The sequence below is a fragment of the Desmodus rotundus genome, chromosome 6, assembly GCF_022682495.2.
Source record: "Desmodus rotundus isolate HL8 chromosome 6, HLdesRot8A.1, whole genome shotgun sequence".
In the NCBI taxonomy this organism is placed as follows: Eukaryota; Metazoa; Chordata; class Mammalia; order Chiroptera; family Phyllostomidae; genus Desmodus; species Desmodus rotundus.
Window position 1 is genome coordinate 109,434,116 of NC_071392.1, and position 20,750 is coordinate 109,454,865.

The following is a 20,750-nucleotide window of genomic DNA, read 5'->3' on the forward strand; positions in this document are numbered from 1 at the left end:
GAAGAGAGGGAGAGAAACATCAATGTGTGGTTGCCTCTCACACACCCTGCACTGGGGACCTGGCCCATAACCCAGGCATGTGCCCTGACTGGGAATCAAGCCGGTGACCCTTTCATTCGCAGGCCAGTGCTCAACCCACTGAGCCACACCAGCCAGGGCCCAAAGCATGCTCCTAATGCCTCCACGCTCTCTGTAAAGGCACAGCAGTACAAGAGTACCGAACCTAGAATCTGAAAACCTACGCTTGTGTCACCATTCACCAGCCATGTAACCTTGAATACGCTACTTAACCTGAGCTTCGGTTTCTTCACCTGAAAATTGGGAATAACAACTGTCCAACCACTACGCTGTCGTGAGGATCAAACATAACACATAGGGAATTATCTAAACCTATAAATGGTTTCAAATAACATTATGTTTATTCGAGGCTTAGGCTAGAGTTGTTCACAACCGGACATGAACCAGTTGTCTGGTCGGCTTCACAGCCCAGATTATAAAACTAACCCACCACATAACCCGGTGACCACAAGGGAGTCCAGGTGCACGCATGCACACCGCAGGCGTGTTCCGGATGTGGGTGCGTCAGCGTGTCTCTGCGGCGGAGAGCACCCTTCCCTGTTTTAGACCTCTTTTGCTCTGGTCAGATCAGAAGGAGGGAGCCTTTACTGAACTCTCTGCCTTTTGTCTGTCCATGCAAATGAGACTAGACAAAAACAGGATTGCACAGCCGTGCCACCCCTGATTAGTAGGGCGTAGAAACCAGTTGCATCGCCTGCTGATGGACTAGGAATCTGGGATAATTGTCAGTGTCCTCTTTGTCCCTGCTCCAGGATTAGATTGCTAAATCACTGTCAGTACACCCATCTGATGAAATTAAGCCCGTGGGGCCACTGGAGTTAATATCAGGGATGAATCTCTAAGAGAAACAGAGAACCAAGGCCATTGTCTAAATAGCTCAAGCCTTTTCTTTGTCAAAAGACAAGCTAAAGGCACACAAAAAGACCTGAGAATCTTGGCAAGTGCCCTCATTCAAACTACAGAGAGGGTAACATCAATATTCATGTTGCTTAGAAAGGGGTAACCCTGACATTTGCTTTTTTTTTAAAGATTTCATTTATTTTTAGAGATGGAAAGGGAGGGACAAAGAGAGGGAGAGAAACATCGATCAGTGCCCTCTTGCACACGCCCCGACTGGGGACGGAATCTACAACCCGCAACACCGGCCTGTGTCCTGACCAGGAATTGAACTGGCCACCTCTCACTTTGTGGGACGATGCCCAACCAGCTGACCCATAGCAGCCAGGGGACACCTGCTTCTTTACCTGCTCTAACTTTTAAGTAAATATTTTCTCTGTTACAATTTGCATCATCTACTTTTTCTCCACACCACAATGGTTTAAAAGTTACATTAATAGCTATTACGTGCGTTACTTGTGACACGCTCCAAAAGTTTAAAAAGAAAAATGCCTGAAAGCAAAAAAGGAAAACCAAAAAGGCACTCAAGCAATCACCAAATAAAAGTTGTTTATATTTAGTTAATTCTAAGAACACAGACATCCTAAGAAGAGACAATTAAGAAAGTTTATTCTAAACAGGATTTTAATCAAAAATTAGTGATTCAAAGTAGTAAAACAGAATAATACACAAATCCAGAAAAATGCAAAACATATTTTTATCTCTCTTACCTGAGAACCCCCAAACATTCTCTTTAAGAGATATCAATATTAAAATTGTGCAAAGAAACTGTACCCATAGTGTTTAAACCTTAAAACCAATAGCTGGTTTATACATGACAAAAATAAAATTAAAAGCATGGAAAATAATAAACAGTTTATAGAATTCAAAGAAAAGCAGGGTGACTAAAGGTCAGGGGGGAAGAAAAACAACCAGGGACAGGAGACAGTCTCTCTCTTTGGTAAAGCAGGGTGCTCGGCTGCGGGACCGGACTCCCCGAGGCGGCTGTGGGCGCCCGGCACTCACTGATAGGAGGGGTAGAGTGCGACATCTCTAATGGCCAGCAAATTAACTGGGGCCCTGGGAAAAGTTCCAGAATTAAAGCCCAGATAGTTTTCGGTGAGAACTGTTCTCCGTGAGAGCAGAGCCAGCATGTGGTGGAGCCGGGACCTGATGCCAGAAAAGTGAAACTGCCGCTCTTTGTTCAAGTTTCTAAAGGACTCAAAGTGGGGGGAGCCCCAGTACTTGTAATGGCCAGGAAGGACGAGGTCGGTGGCTCGGATGGAAGTCTGGGAGCCGATGGAGCTCGCCACAGAGCCTTGGGAAGACAGTGAGGAGTAAGACTTCAAACTGGAAGATCTAGAGACAGACATCTTTGAGACAGGTGACCCTTCTTTAGACTGGGTTCCCTGAGGAAAGAGAACATTCTCGTCCACATCAGTCTGGGTGCTGGCCGACACGAACCGAGTCACGGTTTGGGAGCTTGCTGCCCGGGTGGCCACGGTGGTTTGGGTCCCAGCACTGGTTATGGTGGTGCTGGTCTGTGTTCCTGAGTCACTCACGCTCACTGCTGGCATCTCCTCTCCAGGCTCCGTCTGAGTGGCAGCATCAGCCCCGGTCCCACCCTCCGCTGCATCCCGGTGGCTGCTCAGGTAGTCTTCCTCATCGATGGTGGAGGACTCAGAGTCGTGGCGCCTCGCCTCTGCCCTGCTCCTGGCGGGCGCCCCACACTCCAGCTCAGCCTTCCTGGGGGTGCTTGAGAGCCTGGCCAGCCGCTGCCGCAGCAGATTGCCCAGTGTGAGCCCCTTGGATAGTGGCTGCCGGTCGACTAGATGGTCGAACCTGCCGCTGATTCGGAAGCCAGACAGGAGTTTGGAGCTGATGGGCTTTGATTGCGCATACAGGATGCGGAACTCCAGGTCAAAGTGCTCCACCACTTGGCCGGACAGAATGACCAAGTTACTGCTATTTAATTTGCCATCTGTCCACGTAAAACTTAAGGATTAAAAAGAAACAGACAGAAACTGTTCAGAATAAGCCACTTTAATGCACTTTTTGTCAGTCTCAGTAATAAAGGCCAGACATCCTGCTACCTAAGAGTCATAACTCTAACGACAGCACACCCAGCATACAGTGTGAATTCACCCAACCTCAGCCAGACGCACGGCATGTGCGGGTCGACATGAAAGTAAATAGGCCAACTGCTTAACCACCACACTAACACCTGCATGTCCTCAGCCTCTCAGAGTTTTTAAAAACTAGAATGGGTCTCTAAAACATTTCGGCCAGCGCCCTCGTTTTCGAAGCGAGGAAACCGGCTCGTGATTTCATAGCAGGAAGCTATGGTGGACCCTAGGCCGGGCCCAGTCCCTAAGCATGGCCAGTGCAGTGCTCGGGGCTCCCCCCAGTGCTGCCAGTTTCACAAAGGACACTGTTGTCATTCTGCTGATGGCGCTGTTGCCGGAAGCACAGTTAGAGCTGACCGGGCCATGTGCCCCTGCCTGGCCAGGATCCCTCCTCCTTCCTCTGGTGACAGAACCCACACCCACCCCAGCCCAGAAGGCCTTCATTTATGCACCCCGTCCAATCACAGGAGGGGTGGGCATGTGACCAGGCTGGCCAGACCACCCTGTGCCCTCAGATACAGGGAGCTACCCAGGGTGGGCGTGTGACCCACTTGGGGCCGAGTCATTTTCCCAGGATTGATACCAGCGCTGAGAGAAATCAAGTCTCTCTCTTTGGGAGACAGCTGCTAAAGGCCACATACGAAAGACTGGATCTTTGCCTTCCGGTGGAGAGCGTGAGTGAGAATGAAGACCAACTAGAGAAACCAGGACCAGGAGACAGTGTGCTGATAAATGCACGGCCTCCCGGTCGAGAAGAGCTGCAAACCTTTCTACACCTCCAGTCACGTGGGCCCACAAATCCCACCTGCACAGTGTGAGCTAGCTTTCTGCACTCACAGTCTCCCCACTGGCAGAGAAGGGAGATTCTTTTGAAAACCCTCCACGAGATCACATAAATAAGACACCTACTTAACACCAGGATCATAACATGTCTGCAACAAATGAAAGCTATCGTCCTCCTCATCCTCAGTGGCAGCATAGTTCATCGGCACAAGGTAGTTTGTATATTTCAGAATAGCCAAAAAACAGTTAAGCTAAATTTGGCTAATATAGAGAAATCTTTCTCTGGGTGAAAACCTAGTTTCCTCCTGTCGTTTAAAAACTTCTTACGCAAGAAGACTCAAGGAGGAGTACACATTTTCCCCCAGCACCGACGGCACTGCTGGAGAAGGCATCTCACTGCCTCATCATCCGCAGATCTCCCCGTGTCCACCTTTACCCAGCGCTGACACATCCCGATCACTGAGGAATGTGCGTTTCTTCAGAAATGAGCTTTTCGTTTTTAAACTCTACAGACACACCTCTTGCACTCCATCAGACAATCTAATGCAGAGGTGGCCAAACATTGAAGCCACAAGAGAAAAAAATGGCACATCTTAACTTCCGGAGATCAGTGTGAACCACTCGTTACCTCCACCCTCTATTCAACTTCCCTGCACTCTCCCGTAGCTGCCATTGCCAAAGGAGACTTCAAAGGCAGGGCCAGAGCGGGGATCAGTGCCTTCTTGAGGAAGCACTGGATTACAAGGCCCAAAGCAAGGTGAAGGGTTTAAGTGTAAGCTGCCCGCTTCGGCTCTGCCATCTACACGGATACCCAGGCCTGAGACTGCCCTTACTTTTAGGTGAGCAGGAATGAAGGGCTCAGAGCACCCAAGGAATAAGACTCGGGACTGTGCATGTCACTGTTAGCCCCCAATTCGTCTGCTGTGGGCCTGGCTGAGGCTCGCACCCAGGGCTCACTCACTGGGGCGTCTCCGGGCAAATTTCCACCTCTGAACTTCAGTTTTGTGGAGCACAGGGCAGGGGAGGTGATCCCGCCCCAAATACCTCCTGTAGGAGGAGGTGTTGATGAACCTACTCACACACAGATGCACACATCTCAGAATGTCGGGCTATAAGGCATTGCGTTGAGAGGGGGGAAAGCTTTGCCTTTACATAGCATGCTCCTTCTAAAAAGTAGATCAGTAGGCAAGGACGGGTGAGGAACTTACCTGTAGGAGCCTGTAGCCACACGAATGCCATCGATCAGTGTGAACTTTTCATGAACCTTCCCGACAATTTTAGTTCCCGACCTCGCGTAGTAGATATTCCCTGTGATTGTCCGGACCGTCATCAGCTGTTGGCAGGAGAGTGGGGAAAGAAAGAAACGAGCAGTTAGCGAACAGATGATGACGACGAGAGGGCCTAGTTTGCAATGCCCGGAGAGACAGGTGTTTCGGCCAATGAGTGGTCCGCGGTCACCGTTCAGCGACAACGCACCCGGTACCCCGGCCAGGTGATTCTCAGCACTAGAGCAGTGCTGCTGCGCGTTTTGTCCAGCGTCTCAGAGGCCCGTTCCTTACACGTATTTTTGAGACCCTCAGCTCACGTGTGTGTGTGTGCTGTAGAAGAAGACTCACTTTTTGGTGATACTAAACAAGAGAATCTGAGAAATGATTCTTGAAACAAAACGTGGGGGATTAAACTATCAAAGGAAACAGGCTCATAATAAATAGCATCTTAACAAAGGCTTAAAGAAGCTACGCTGACATTTCTCCTACTTCTTTTGTTTGGTAGGGTCACCAGTAAACAACAGCCCCACAGCGTCACGGACCTAGAGCACACAGGACGAGCCCTCTCCGATACCAGACTTGAAGCAGGAAACGCTCAGCTCACATGTCTTAATCGGCACTGCCGTACTTCCCGCAAGTGTGCACTTACCAGAAAGGCGCCCTGGGAGCACGCGGGGCTGCACACTGCCTGTGCATGCGAAATTACCTTTGTAAGTGACACACGCAATGTGCACACAGTGGTATGCAAAATACTAAGACAATCCGCATTCTTTGGAGATCCGTAGCTAAATATCCTTAGAAATCTTATACATTCAAATTAAATATTTAAGATTTTTGTCTGACTCTTTCATTCCACAAACAAAGAAAGCCCCTACTATGTGCCAGGCCCTGAGACGATAGAGATATAAGGCATGGTTCTTGCTATAAGGCACACTCTGGACCTGCAAGGACTAGACAGGAGAAAGAAAAGTAATAAATGATTAGAAACCACGGCACGACGAACATCACCCACAGAAGTGAAGGTCTGTGTCCACGCAAAAACCCGCACACAAATATTCATCGTATCTTTACTCACCACAGTAAATGACTGAGCACTATCCTCACATCCTTCACTGGGGGAAGGGGCGGACAAACTGCGGTACAATCACACCACGATACTACTCAGCAGCTAAGGGGAACAAACCATTGATATACACAGTTCGGGTGGATCCCAAGGGCTTTGTGCGGATGGAAAAAGGCCAGTCTCAAAAGCTCACATACTACATGGCTCCATTTATACAACATTCTCTAAATGACAAAATTACAGAGAGGGGCAGGGCACAGAGAGGGGCTTGGATGTGACTATAAAGGTGTGGCACGGGGTGACCTCAGTGGTGCAGCACAGCTCTGCCTCTCGCTGGCGGTGGCGGTAACACATATGGACACGTGATGAAATGGCCCAGAACCACAGACTCACATTGTACCCACGTCAATAGCAAAAGTTTCCAGCTACAAGTGTAACTGTAAGTTACACCGACGTAACCATTGGGAAAACTGGGTAAATGATCCAGGGAAACCTCTTTGTGTTATCTTTACAATTTCCATGAGTATATAATTACTTCAAAAATAAAAGCAAAAGGCAAAACAGATAAACTATGGCAAGAAGACATCACTTCAGTGGCATTCTTACCAGAGTGCACAATCTGAATTTAACCATGAGGCACATCAGACAAACCCGAACTACAGGAAACTGGCTGGTATTCTTCAAAGTGTCCAGACCCTAACACACAGAGGGACGAGTGACTCCAGAGGAGAGGCGGCTGAGGAGACACAACCACTACGCCAGCCCCGGTCCTGGACTGAGCCCTGGACAAGAAAAAGTGCTTTCATGCAATGACCAGTGAAATGCATAATTAGATCAGACAATAGTATATCAAGTTTATTTCTTGATTTTCAAATTTGTACTGAGGTTTGTTACATGGTCACATTTAGAGAATTTGAACAAAAAGTGTTCGTGAATTCCTTATATTGCTTATGTTGTTTTTACAACTCCTTTATAAATCATAAATTATTTTAAAATGGAAATTAATTTAAATTTTAAAAAGCTATTAACTTCCATGGAGAAACACGTGGATCTAGCAGGGAAGGGCTTCCTGGAGGAGGTGATGATTCCTCAGCAGAGCTTCAAAGGATCAACATACAATAACAAGCACAAAAAGATATCTCTATGAGCAGACTTAGGTGTGCTTTTGTGCATCTTACTCTCCGGCACTCGTCCGAATGTTGTGCAGGCCTCTGTGATTGTGGCCAAAGCATTTCTGAGCCCTGCACGCAAATGTGTGACCAAGTTCCTACAGACAGGACACTGAACGTCTGAACCAGCCCCCGGGCCAGGGCCAGGGCCAGGGCCAGGGCCAGGGCCAGGGCCGGGGGGAGGAAGTCCGCCCCCAACCCAGTGAGGGCATGTGTTCACCAGCGCAGACATGCCCAGGTGAGGGAGGCAGCCAGGGAAGATGGTGTTTCCCCAGGAAGGAGTTAAGACGTGATGAAAATTGGCGAGGCCAGAGGCACAGACCTCCTTTCAGCCCCCCCTACAGAGGATCTGGACACCCAGAAAGGCACCAACCAGCAGTGGGCAACTGAGCTGATGATAGTACTCCCGGGTTTCTGCTGGGTTAGATGAGTCCCAGCCAATCTCCTGATCAAACTTGCAGCTAGAACTATTCTGCGACTCTCCTGCTGCCAGCACACTGCTTTAATTACAGAAAGAGTGCCTTGAAATTAAACAAGGACGCCTTCAACTTCTTCGCTGGCTCTAGGTGGGCAGTCACAGACTGAACGTCAGGCTAGAGCACAATACGCCTTTCCACGCCTGACTTGCATGTTCCTGGGGTCCACCTGACCTCATTTTTCATTTGACTGTCGGGTCACATGGCTGCTTCATTTCACTGGCTCTCCAAGGTCCAATCCTACCTCCACTGTGATTTGCTGTGTAGCACCAGCGACAAGGTAGAAACTACCTAATTAAACCCAATCCTCGGTTTCCTCATTAGGGAAAACAACCAACAAGAACTCTGTGGGAGAAGTTGAATAGATAAAATTTTGCAAAACCAAATTGCTTAATAATAAGGCAGTAACTTTATGTTCCCTATGCAGTAACCCGTAGTATTAAAACCCAAATTCTTTCCTTGTTTTGCTGACCGCTTTATTTCCAGTACCTAGAGCAGTGCATAGTAGGTGCTCACAGGTGATGAGCTAAATTGATAAATTAAATTCTGAAGCTCACACGTTAAGTTGCTTAATTTTTTAAAAAATGGTATGACTATCTTTCTTGCTTCTCTGCACTAAAGAGACGAAGCTAGCCAAGTTGTATAACCTTTAAATTGTATTACATTTAAATTTTTAAGCTCAAATGACTTTCATGCTCAGAACAAAGGAGATAAAAAGTCTAATTTTATAATAATGAGACATGAGGGGCACCATGTGACAGTGACGGCAGATGCGGGGTCCAACCCCAGTCCCTCCACTTCTCAGTGGCTCTCTGCATCACCCCTCCTGATCTGAAACATAGGGAGAATGCCCCTTATGCGAAAGGGCTTCTGTAAGGATTAAGTTGCTTGACATTTGTCATGGGCTGAGGACAGGGCCCGGGCAGGGCAGGAGCTCCACAGATGGCAGTCACTGCAATTAAAAGTGGAGCCCACCAGCACTACGGAAAAAAGCAGCAGCTTCCAAGGCAGCATCTGGACATCAGCAGTCAGGCCCCTCGTTAGGAGATGGCATGATGTGAGGGAGGGGCCAAGGCTGGAATCCTGACTCTGTCGCTTCTTTTCTGTGAGACTTGAGCCGAACACATCACGCTGCTCGTGGCCGCAGCTGCCTCCCTTGTGATGGGGATACGACTACCACTGCCACGCAGACGGGCCCTAGTCTCGACCGCGGTGAAACCAGAAACACGCAACACCAACCTTCTCCTGCTCAGGATGAACTTTCAGGTCCATGCACATGTCCAAAAACTGAGAGAGCAGGGCCTGGTCCAGCAGGATGTATACAGCAACTCCATGTTTCCGACACATTTCCTGCAGGTCTCTGAAGATGTCGATGTCTGTGAACACATCCATCACCACCGCGATCACCTGCGGGGCCGGGCGAGGCAGAGGAAGGGCAAGCCGTCAGCTCACAACCTTACGGCTCCTGGTCCACACTGCGGACCCGACCTCAGAGACCCCATCCTACAGCACCCTCCCTTCTCCTTCTGCAGGACTGATTCTCCCCCCACCGTGAACTCCTCCATCTCCAAAGACTCTCAGGCCGCTGTATGCTACAGATCTGGACTTGGGCCAGCCACCCCTCCCACCTGCCTCCTAGCCACGCTCCTCCACACTGGCAAACTTCTCAGAAACATACAGTAAGCCCCTGCGCCCTGCCCTCCCCTGCACCTCTTCCGTTCAGCTTCTCTTCATTTACTAAAACCCCGGTCTCACAGGCTCGCTCAGACCAGCAAGCTGTCTAGGTTCTGTGGCTAACACCCCGTCATCCTAGGCCTGTGGCTTCCACACTGGCTTCAATTTCCTACATCTGTGAAAGAAGTACATAAAACCTTAGATCCTCTCTGAGGTCCCTTCTGGGTATAACATTCTCTAAATCTGTGATTTTGATTATTGTCTGATTTTGGATCATAAGCTCTGATTTTTTGTTACAATCGATAGGCCTGCCCCATCTACCACCAACACAGGGCTTGAAACTGATCAAACCAGGCAAGCAGACCCTCCCCCTTCTGCCTCTAACATGAGTCAGGACCCAAACCAATAGCCCCCACAGCGCCAGCCTCCCCTCTACAAAAGGCAGTTTCTATAGTTCTTTAATATCTACCTGTCCACGGTACAAGCCCGTAAGAACAGGAATACGGAAATATGCGTTATGTCCTAAGGATTCTGTCCTGAAGCTTGACCAGTCCTTTCTTCTCCCCCAAAACATGGCTCCAGCCCTGGCTGGTGTGGCTCAGTTGGTCGGAGCATCATCCCACGGACCGGAATGTTGCAGGCTCGATTCCCAGTCAGGACACACACCCAGGTTGTGGGTTCAATCCCCCATCAGGGTGTGTACAACAAGGCAGCCACTGATGTCTCTCTCCCTCCCTGCATCGCCCCCCCTCAAAAGCAATGAAAAAAAATGTCCTCAGGTGAGTATTTATAAAAACAAAAAAGAAAAAACATTGTTTCCTTCGTGCATCCTAATCCTTCTTCCACACTTGGCATTAAACTACAGTAAAGAGCTGCCTCAGCCATGTCTTTGTGAAAATTACAGCTATTTCAGATGTCTGTTTCCTTAGCTGCAAAATAGGTTTGCAGTGAGAACTAAATGACTATGCTACGTGAAGTGCAAGGTATAAAAGATCCCTTAACTATCTGTTCATTGACTCCGTTTACTAGTCCAGGGTTTGATCTAGACAGCTGAACACGGAGGCACTGCCAGCTCCCAGCTTTCCTTGCTAAAGAGAAGCCGCTCCAGCGACAAAGCCTCTAATCATACCCCTTGCAGGTTTAAACCATGGCCCTCAGCTAACTGCTGGCAGGGCCCTGAGGATGTCAAAACACCCAGGCTTAGAAACAAGTCCCTGCAAACCAAGTCAGAAGTGGGGGTGTTAGTTAGCTAGGGAAACTGCTCCCCGAAGCAAGCTTTGGAGCCCTTTTACAGTCTGCAGCTTAAGGGCCTCTCTTTCCTCCTAACCTCGACAGTGAACACTTGTCTTTTACAATCACATTAACTCTTTTTTTCCTAACGTTTAGGCGATTTATTACAGGTGTCACGCCTACGGGAGCATTTGAATGGGACTGATTCCATCTCTGGTCCGAGAAGACTCAGGACGGTAGGACAGTACCTAACAATCGTCACCCAGTGAGTATGTGGTGGGGGGGAGTGGAGGAAAGGTAGACAGGAAATGCAGAGACAGAGAGGCATGCTGCCCTTTCTCCACCACCCCGGAGTCTCGTCTACCGGGAGGAGGGACCTTGAAATGCCTGCTCCCGGGAAGTCACTGTTCTGAGAGAGGCTGAGAGATCAATCTCTCTGTCTGGCTGCCTCTCCCTTTCCCTCCCCTCCCCAATCTGATGAGACCCCAGCTGTGAGCTATTCTTGGTAAAGGGAACAGTGAAACCCACTAGGCACAGTAATTTAAAAAATAAAAGTGTTCTTTGTGAATTGGTGGCATCTTTAGGAGTTCATATCCTCCGATGGATTTTTATACGTCCTGTTTTGAGCTGTTATCCAACCCACTCACACCGTGCTTGAAAGGCAGAAAAGCCTGGGCACAAGAATCCCAGCTCTGCGGTTTACTGCTGTGTGGCCCCGGGCAAGCTGCTAAAGCCTCTGAGTCTCCGTCCTCTGGAAGATATGGATGATACTACATCTACATCAAAGGGCTGTCGTGAGGATTAAATGAGAAAAAGCCTGGAAAGGGCTCGGGTTTGAAACTGGTGTCCAATTAGGCAGCCGGCACCCCTTCAGAGTCTGCTGTGGGCTGAACCCTTGTACGAGCCAGAACGGCGACTACAAAGAATTTAACCCAGACCCGACTTATCTGCAAAGAGAGAGCATGGGATGCAGGGAAGTAAAATGATACACACCGGAAGAGGCAATTAGGGGCACTATGGGGAAGGGGGGCAGCAGAGCATCTGCCCTGCTGTGGTGGGCACATTACCAGTGTCCACTGTTTACCAAAGGAGAACAGGAGTCCAGGAGGAGAGGGCATTTGAGCTGAATCACAAACAAGGACAAGACCTGGACAGGAGAGAGGTGAAGGGGAGGACATCCTGGCAGGAGGCCATGTGACGACAGAGGAAGAGGTAGGAAATGACGGGGTAGGTACCAGTCTGGCCGGCACGCGGAGCATGCACGAAAGGGAGCAACAGGACATGACCGGGAGACAGGTGAATGAGGAAGATCACAGAAGGCCTTGAATGCCAACCAAGGAATCAGTATCACACGGGCAGTGGAGGGAAGGAGTGATGAGTTCAAGTGAAGACCCCACCAGGACAAAAGAAGCTGATGCTGAAAGAGAGGCAGGGGTAGGCTGGAGGCCTGGCCCCGCTTCCTCCAACACAGGTCCAGGTACCCAAGTGCCAACAACACGGCGGGCACTTACACACTTCTTAGGTTCACAAGCATTTAGGAAGATTAAAGAGTGAAAGAAAAAAAATCAGTGATAGAGGCTTCGCCAATGGAAGCAATGAGGGTCAAAGAAGGGGGGAAAGGGGTCGTGGGAGAACCAAGCAATGGCCTGCAAGGGCTGGAGGAGGAAGGAAGAAAGAAGGAAAGGAGGGAAGAGGCAGAAGAACGTTCAGGTTTACACAAACAAGAAACAGAAAAAGAAAGAAGTTTGAGAGAGAAGCTTCGAAACTGATTTTGAGGTGGCAGTGAAACCTTCGTAAGGGGGTCCTACATGCACAGGTTTGAGAATGAGAGGACAGCATCCTGGCCGTGTGGCTCAGTGGGCTGAGCATCGTCCTGCAAAGGCCAAAGGTCACTGGTTCGATTCCAGGTCATGGTACATGCCTGGGTTGCAGGCCTTGTCCTGGTTGGGGTGTGTGCGAGAGGCAACTGACTAATGTTTCTCTCCCTCTCTCCTTCCCTCCCCCTCTCTCTAAAACAAATAAATTTTTTTAAAAATGGGAGTAAAGCTCACTAGAGGAGCACAGATACCTGCTTGCCTCCCTTATATCTCACTATTCTTTCAAATATTCGGTGACCCACCACAAGCCCGGCATGGTGCTGGGCACTGAAGACCTAGGGTCAATCACTGTCTTTAAGAAACCCCATCTAAGGAGGGAGACAGGAAGCAAGCCAGGAGGAATACAGTGTGACAGGGCCCATGGCCATGCACTCGGGGTGCCACCGAAATAGAGACCAAGGGGCTGACAGACGTGCACCCAGGGTGCCACTGGAACAGACCAAGGAGGCTGGCGCAGCTGGCTGGGTTGGAGAGGGCAGGAGAACTGCTGGAGGCAGGGACCCAGGAGCAGGGCCACTGGTTTAAACCACCTGCCAAACGGAATTCAGAGTCCCCGCTCCACAGAAGAGTTGCACAAACAGTCGCTTTGTCAGGTAGTAAGCATCTAACCTGCTATTGGTTCCACCGCCTGGTTTTAAAGTTTCGGCCTTTCCTATGTGCACTGAAAATGAATGGATTTGAACACCGGTCCCCAACACCCACAGGGAGTTTAGAGGATGGATGGCGGCGTTTCTTCCCCACTCCCCCTGTACCCGACACCCCGTCCTCTCTTCCTAGAGCAAGACTCTCACACCTTCTGTAGAAGGAATGGCCCTATCCGTGGAAGAAATCAGTAGGAAATCCTTCCTTCCTTCCTTCCTTCCAGGCTCAAGCCCTCTCCCCTATACTCTCCTCTTCAGCCCACCAGCCCCCAAGCAACCAAGCTCTGCAGAGTTGAACTAGACCTGGGGCTTCTCAGTCTCCGAGGGGACAGTCTCTTCAGTGAGCTGAGCGATGACCCGGACTCACTCGCTAACTAGCCAGCCAAGGGCCTGCTTTCCAAGGCCAGACACCTCTCCTAGGCGCTGGTGTTCACGCTGCAGGCTACAGGCCCCACAAGTACACCTGGACTTGAAGGAGTCGTAGAAACCAGTCACCGCTCGCTCCCTGAGGAATAATGTAAGGATGGACAAAGGAGAGACACATCAGGAAGGTGAGCATCCCACAGCCATCAAGTGCCCGCATGGTCACAGCAGGCACAGCCCTGTCCCGGCCCAGGCTGCACAGAGCCCGCCCACTTTCTAAGGGCTAGAAAGCTCTGGAAGTGGTGACTTTTGAGAGTCTATTCCAGTGTCAACGCCAATCTGAAACTCAGTGCACCTCAGTCGTAATTCCTGGTACCCTACACCAGGGGTCCCCAACACCCCCAGGGCCATGGACCAGTAGCAGTCCCGGGCCTGTGAGGAAGCGGCAGTGCAGCAGGGTGTATTCGGCAGGCAAGCAGCTAGAGAACCTCCGCTGGCATTACCACCTGAGCTCCGCCTCCTGTCTCCCCCACCATCACCACCATACCCAGTCCATGAAAAAACTGTCTTCCACAAAAGCAGTCCCTGGTGACAAAAAGGTGTGGGACCACTGCCCTACACTGTTCCTACACCTCTCCAGTCACATCTGTAGCAGCCACACCTGGGTGTCAAGTCCCATGTCGTCATTGCAGGTGACAAAACCCAAGCCTTACCCACCCTACCAACTATCCCTTGCTGATTGATACCGAGGGGCTCGGTGGTCCACGTAGTTACAGAGTAGCCATCTCGGTGGTATTCCTGGTCTTTGGGAAGGGTACAAAGCCCGTTTATGCTACTTTTCACAGGAGTGGAATCCTTTCTAAGTGTCTTCTTGCACAAAGGCTCTAAAGAGATATCTAGAGATCTCAAAGTCCCATTAATTCTTACCCCCAGTTTACAGAAGAGAAAACTGAAGCTTGGAGAGGTTAGGTAAGTCGTTCAAAATGACACACTTAGGCAAATGCAGGAGCTGGAATTTCAACCCAGGTCTGTGTGACTCCAGAGCTACGTGGGAAAGTGTTAAACTAAATATTACTTCAGACGAGTCTAATAATGTTCTGTCTTCAAATGACCGAGAGCTCGAACTAAATCCTGAAAGCCTCAGCAGTTTATTTCACAAAGTATGTGGGGTCAAGCCCAGCGCAGAGGGTGATTACAAATAACACGCGGTAACAACTCAGAGTGAACGCTGAGGGAAGCTGGAACTCCCTAGCGCAGCGGGCACCTCTTCCCTGCCAGCAGTACCGCTAATTCAGAAGGGGCTAAATCCGGGTATCTCCGGAAGCAAAGATGTGATGTGAACAGGCTACGGAGTTAGACCAAGACATGGATCCTGGCTCCTCCACTTCCAAGCACCATGTACGCTCTAGCGAGTTACTTAACTTCTGTTAGCTTCTATAAAGTGCAACTAATACTGCCTGTATCTCGTAGTGTCTGGGGGTTCAGTCCGTGAGAGGGCGCGTTTGACAGCTCCTGGCATAAAGAAAGCCTTCACACGGCCAGCCAGTCGCATTCAGTCCCAATTCTGCCACTATTCCTGGGCAAGTCATTCTACCTGAGCTCAGTGTCCTTAAACGGGGCCCCTTCCAGCTCTGAAGTCGGACTCACTACCCTCGACAGGCTGGCCTGGGCCCTGACCTGCCACGTGAGCAGCCCCAAGGGGCCCCTCAGTCAGCCATTCCAGTTCGCATTCCAGTTCTTCCTCTGCGCGAGGCAGGATGTTTGTGTCAATCACCCCTTCCTGCTGCACCTCAGTTTCCCTCCCTCCCCACCCACAGTCATGAAGCAAGGACACGTGTGCAACGTATTTGGAATTCTACCGAAGTTCTGCGTGCATCCACAGACGTGCCGGCCTGTCCAGTGGTCAACACAGCCTGTCTGCTGAGTCCCCGCGCTGACCACGTGACACCCAAAGTCTCCCTCAACTCCCTAAGGCCCTGCCACTTCTTCGGAAGACCCTCTTGCTAAAAAAGCAAGATAAAAGATATATTTTCTCCCAATTTTTTACATCTTTGAAGAGAACAGAAATTCTCTCCTTGAAATTTCTTTAAAAATCTTTAACTTATCTTGATATCATCTTCAAGGTTTAAAAACAAAACAAATGAGAAAAAGAGTAAATTTCAACAGCAAAACCTAAATTTGCTTGTGTGTGTTCTCTCTAGACTTCACAGGCTGTTATTATACAATTAACAATTCAAGTACCAGATTCAAGTGCTGGTAGAGCCTCCCCCAGTGCCGCTCCAGGAAGGGGGTGGGGGGGGGCCAGTTTCTCACTGGCCTGTGGAGGGACTGGCCACACACATACACAGCAGCATTGCCTCTGCGCCGTTCCAGCCTGAAGCATACAGGTGGGCTGGGCTTTCAGAAAGGGAAAGAAGAGCATCGAGAGGCGTTTCCTTTTTTTTTTTTTCTTTTGGGGGGGGTGTTGGAGGGAGCAGGCTTGTCAAGTCTATCATTCTGAATTATTTTTATTTTATAATTATGGAAAACATCTGCCTGATTCCAAATCCAATCTACAAGACAAGGTACTTTCAGAGACCCCGGATTGCATCCTTGCTCCCTCCCTCCTTTTTCTTCTTTCCCTTCCTCTGTCCTCATTAAGATGATAATTTTAATTAGTTTTGGGTTTATTCTTCCTTTTTTAAAAAAAGACTTTATTTATTTATTCATTTTAGAGAGAGGGGAAGGGAAGGAGAGGGAAGGGAGAGAAACACCGATCAGTTGCCTCTCATAAGCACCTCGAAACCAGGCACCAAACCCACAACCCAGGCCTGTACCCTGACCGGAATCAAGCCAGCGACCTCTCGCATTGTGGGACAATGCCCAACCGACCGAGCCACACCAGTCAGGGCTACTCTTCCATTTTTAAAAACATAAGCAAATATGTGTATGTACATACAAACATCTATCCTTCTTCACTCTTCCTACACCTTCCTCTCCTTGGCCTTGTCCACTCTCCTGCCCCTCCCTCACTACCCTTCCAGGCCATCTAATGACCGAGTTCTTCAATTCTACCTCAAACTCTCTCCCTGCCCCCACCCCCTGCCCCAGCATGGCCTTAGCACAGACCTCCTTCTAACACAGAGATCGGATGGCCCCCTCCTTACAACCATCCTGAATGCTGTCTCACCCCTCTCCAACCCACCCTCCTACTGCTCAGGAACATCTATCTGATCATGCTCCTCTCCTGTCTCTGAACCTTCAAGTACTGTGCAAAGTGCTTGGCAGTCTGGCCCACAACCCCCTTCAGCCTCCTCCCTCACCACTAACCCTCAGAGACTCTGCTCCAGCCCAGAGAAACCTGCCCTCACCCTCTGAGCCAGTCCCTATCCTCCTGCCTGGCAAGCCCCACCCATCCTCCCAATGCAGCTCTAAAATCGTCACCAATCCTGAGGCTTTCTTTCTTCGGCCTCTCCCTTACTGCCTGAAGCAACCTGCTCACTGCTTCCCGCCAGCAGGCTGTCAACTCTCAAGCGCAGGCAAGGATCACGCTCTCCACCTGCGGCCCAGCCCCTGGCATGATGTCTGATACACAGCAGACAATGAATAAGCAAGTATTAAGCATATGGCAGAGACACTGAAAATACATATCTGGACATAAAGGTAAGGTACCACCTTTATCAGTTAAAATCACCCAGGTTCCAAATACAGAATCTCAAAGATACGAATGTCTGGCTGGACTAGGGCAAAGGGGACAGGAGGTTCTATTCAGAAATGTCAGCATTTCAGAATGCCCCCAAGACAAAGGAGAGTCGGAGCGCCAGCCTGTTCCATGTGCCCACATTCTCATCCTGGAGGTGCACTGTGGGAATGCACACCTACCCCACAACCAAGCCTTTTCCCATCTTTTTAATCTCTCGGTGAAACCACAAGTGTCTGCAGCATTGAAAGGACCCTCAGCACAGCCAACGACACACTGCAGGACTGATCCTGGCAAGTTGGAGCCCACACCTACTCCCCCAAAGGCAAGGCACTAGCCTGTTGTACCCCCTTCCTGCTACAGCCCCATCATCAGGCAAAGAACAGCCAGCATCAGAGCCACTTGGCGCCTGTTCCCGGACTTGGTTATTTTAACTAGACTTGATGCATAGATATAATCCACAGTCACACTCAAATACAATCCCTAACAAGTCTTACCATAGCCTAGGGCTTCCTGCCACTTTCATGGCACAGAGCTAGGAAGCCGAGCACTGCCAGTTGGCAGGCAAGGCAGCAGCGGAGCACGGCTCCAAACTAAGGTGTCCACTCCCACTGTGCCTGTTCCACTCACCTTGTGTGATGCACTCCTCCTCCCTGACCCCCAGGTCCCCGGCACCCCACTGCAGTCTCATCCTGGCTGGCATCAAGACAAGACTGCCCAATGCACCCCAATACCATGTCACACTAAGAGTCAGACAATGGCATCAAGACCCACTGTGAAGAGTTGCCTTACTGCAGGGGATTTGCACTTCAGGAAGCCACTGTTAACTGGGACATCACCCAGTCTGTGAAAAACCAACCCCCTGGCCCACCCATTCACAGAAGAAGCAAATTTCCCTCCACTCTGGGTATGTATTGCCACTCTTGTATGTATTTGCTTTCTACAACGTGAGACACGCGGAGGAGACTAGCAATTATAGATTCCTAATGCCCCAGAATTGTTTCTGGGGACAGTTTTTCAGGGCCTTTCCCCTAGGAAATAAACGTAAGTAAAGCAGCTACTAAGAAGCCCTGAAAGTGGGATCTAATGTTGGCTCACAGCCAGGAACATTGGCAATGTGGTTTGATTTAACTAAAATTTGAAACTGGAAGTATTTCTGGTCCCTTTCCCGCACGAGCTGGAATGTTAGGAGTTGGAACTCCGACATAATTCACATTCTTGGTGACTGAGATTCCTCCCACTCTCCCCTACCATAAGGAGGGGCCAGGACATCAGGAATCCGAGGGGTGACACGCAGGGTGAGGACAAGCCGGGAACCCCGGGGCCACCGGCCTGCGCTCCCAAAAGGCCTGTTTCCTCTTCTTGAAGAGGGTTTCCCGTCCGATCGGAGACCCAGGCGTCCCGAGAGGCTGGGACCCGATCGCTCACCTCTCGCGCGGAGCGGAGCTGCTGGCGCATCGCGTCCTTGCAGCCATAGGGGCCGCCAGCGCCCGCGCCGCGGGGCTGGAAGTGCGCCTCGACGCGCGTGGCACCGCGATAGGCGCCCTGGTAGAAGGCCGGCCAGCCAAGCTCCAGCAGCGGCGGCTCCAGATCCGACTGCTCGGGGAAGTAGGTGCCGGACGAGCAGTCGTGCGACGAGCCGAAGGAGTCCTCGGCCTCGGCTACCGCGCCCTCCTCGCGGGGCCGCTGGGCCGTCCGCAGAATGGTGCGCACCTCATCGGGGTTCAGGAAGCGGCCAAGGCGCTCGCGTCGCAGAAAGGCTGCGAAGGCGTCCGCGCCGCCGGCCACCAGCTCCTCGAGCGCCAGGCGCTGCGCTTCGCTGTACAGCTCGGCTGGGTTGGGCGGCCCGCCCGGCGACAAGCAGGCAGCGGGCAGCTCGTCCAGTCCCTCGGACAGTAAAGCCATGGTGGTGCGCGGACCGGACCAGGCTAGTGAAAACGCGCACGAGCACGCTACTTTATAGGTCCTTTGAATCAAACCGGCCCGCGCCATTGGCCGCGCCGCCCCGCCCCGGCTCTTCCATTGGCTGCCTTCCTCTAACGGTAGAGCCTGGACGCAGTGCACGCCGCTGCGGCCCGCCCCTTGACGTGCATTGGCTGGCCCGCGGCCCGGCCCCGCCCCTCGTTGCTGCTCGGGCTGCAGACTCGGTCTAACCCTAGCTCTTGTTCCTGGGTTGCTCGTGGAATTTGAATTTGATGATTCTGTACTGCTCCAACGTAGTCCTCCTGCTCGGCCCCGCGGGGCACCGACCTCTTCAGTCAGCTAAAGAGGGGACGGGCCTGATTGACCGTACCGCCCAGAGTGGCGGCGCAGGCTGCGGAGCCCGAACTGAAGCCCGAGAGCCGAGCACCGCCATCCTAACGCGCCCCCTGCCGGCCGGCCCTCCTAGGCCCAGGGCGGTCAAACCGAGACGCTGGGATTTGATCATCATTCCTTCAAAACTACGGGTCCCTCATAATAGCCACTCCTTTGATTATACCCTCAGATAGCGTTCTCTTCTCTCACGGGCCTGGCAAAACCCCAACCCGCTCTCTACCTGCTTCGCCTCTGCACCTGGGCAGCCACACCGTGCTGGGGAAAAGAAAAGACAACCTGGCTGACTGTGCCGTAAATTTCTGATCTCAAGTGCCTGCTAGCCTGCATTGCCCTCATTCATTCTATCTTTTCTTCTCTCTTACTCTTAGTTTGCTTCCTATTTCACTGAGAAAGTATAAGCAATCAGAGAAGACTTCCACATGCTCTCTCCACATGTACCTACCCATCCTCATCTCTGCCTACACACTGAGCCTTCTGTTACTATTGATCAACTGTCCGTTCCATTTGCACCCAGCTGCCCGCCCCTCTATCCTAACCCGTGCGTCCAGCAATTCTCTCTCCTGGATCACCCATTTCCTTTCTTTACTGGTTCATTCCTGTCAGCACTCAAACATGCTGAAATATTTTTCATCATAACCCTCTCTTGACCCTACATTCCTCCCAGGGATGTCCCATCCATGGCCCATGGGCCTCATGCAGCCCAGGATGACTATGAATGTGGCCTAACACAAAATCATAAATTTACTTAAACGTGAGATTTTGTTTTGTTTTGTTTTCATCAGTGTTTGTGTATTTAATGTGTGGCCCAAGACAACTCTTCTTCCAGTGTGGCCCAGAGGCACCAAAAGTTTGAACACCCCACGAGACCTTCCTCCTCATTTCTCTGTCCACTTTGATAGCAGAAAACCTCAAATGAGTTGTGTATACTTGCTGTCTCCAGTTTTCCTCCCATTCCCTCTTGAGCCCTGTCCAATCAAGCTCTGCTTCCCTTGCTCTACCGAAACCTTGTCAAGGTCATCGTGAGCTCCACAGTGCTAGATCCCATAGTCAATTTTCAGGCCCCATTTTCTGTGTGTAAATGAGAAAGCACCTGTACAACTGTAAAGTGCTCCCTACATGTGAGAGGTTAGC

General features: G+C 50.7%; 1 protein-coding gene across 1 annotated transcript; it reads right to left on the reverse strand.

The window, feature by feature from the left end:
* Positions 1 to 1,560: 1,560 nt before the first annotated feature.
* FAM83D (family with sequence similarity 83 member D) lies at positions 1,561 to 19,226 on the reverse strand. Its single transcript, XM_053926614.1, has 4 exons — positions 18,732 to 19,226; positions 9,079 to 9,246; positions 5,072 to 5,196; positions 1,561 to 2,949 (listed from the first exon to the last, which is right to left on the reverse strand). The coding sequence occupies exons 1-4, from the start codon at positions 19,206 to 19,208 to the stop codon at positions 1,977 to 1,979; spliced, it is 1,743 nt and encodes a 580-aa protein (XP_053782589.1). The 5' UTR covers positions 19,209 to 19,226; the 3' UTR covers positions 1,561 to 1,976.
* Positions 19,227 to 20,750: the final 1,524 nt, after the last annotated feature.

Coding starts and splice junctions, on each gene's coding strand:
- FAM83D (XM_053926614.1), bottom strand. CDS start 19,208: ATGGCTTTACTGTCCGAGGGACTGGACGAGCTGCCCGCTGCCTGCTTG. Junction 9,247..18,731: donor AGCTCCGCTCCGCGCGAGAG/GTGAGCGATCGG, acceptor CCGGCCCCGCAG/GTGATCGCGGTGGTGATGGA. Junction 2,950..5,071: donor GTGGCTACAGGCTCCTACAG/GTAAGTTCCTCA, acceptor TTAATCCTTAAG/TTTTACGTGGACAGATGGCA.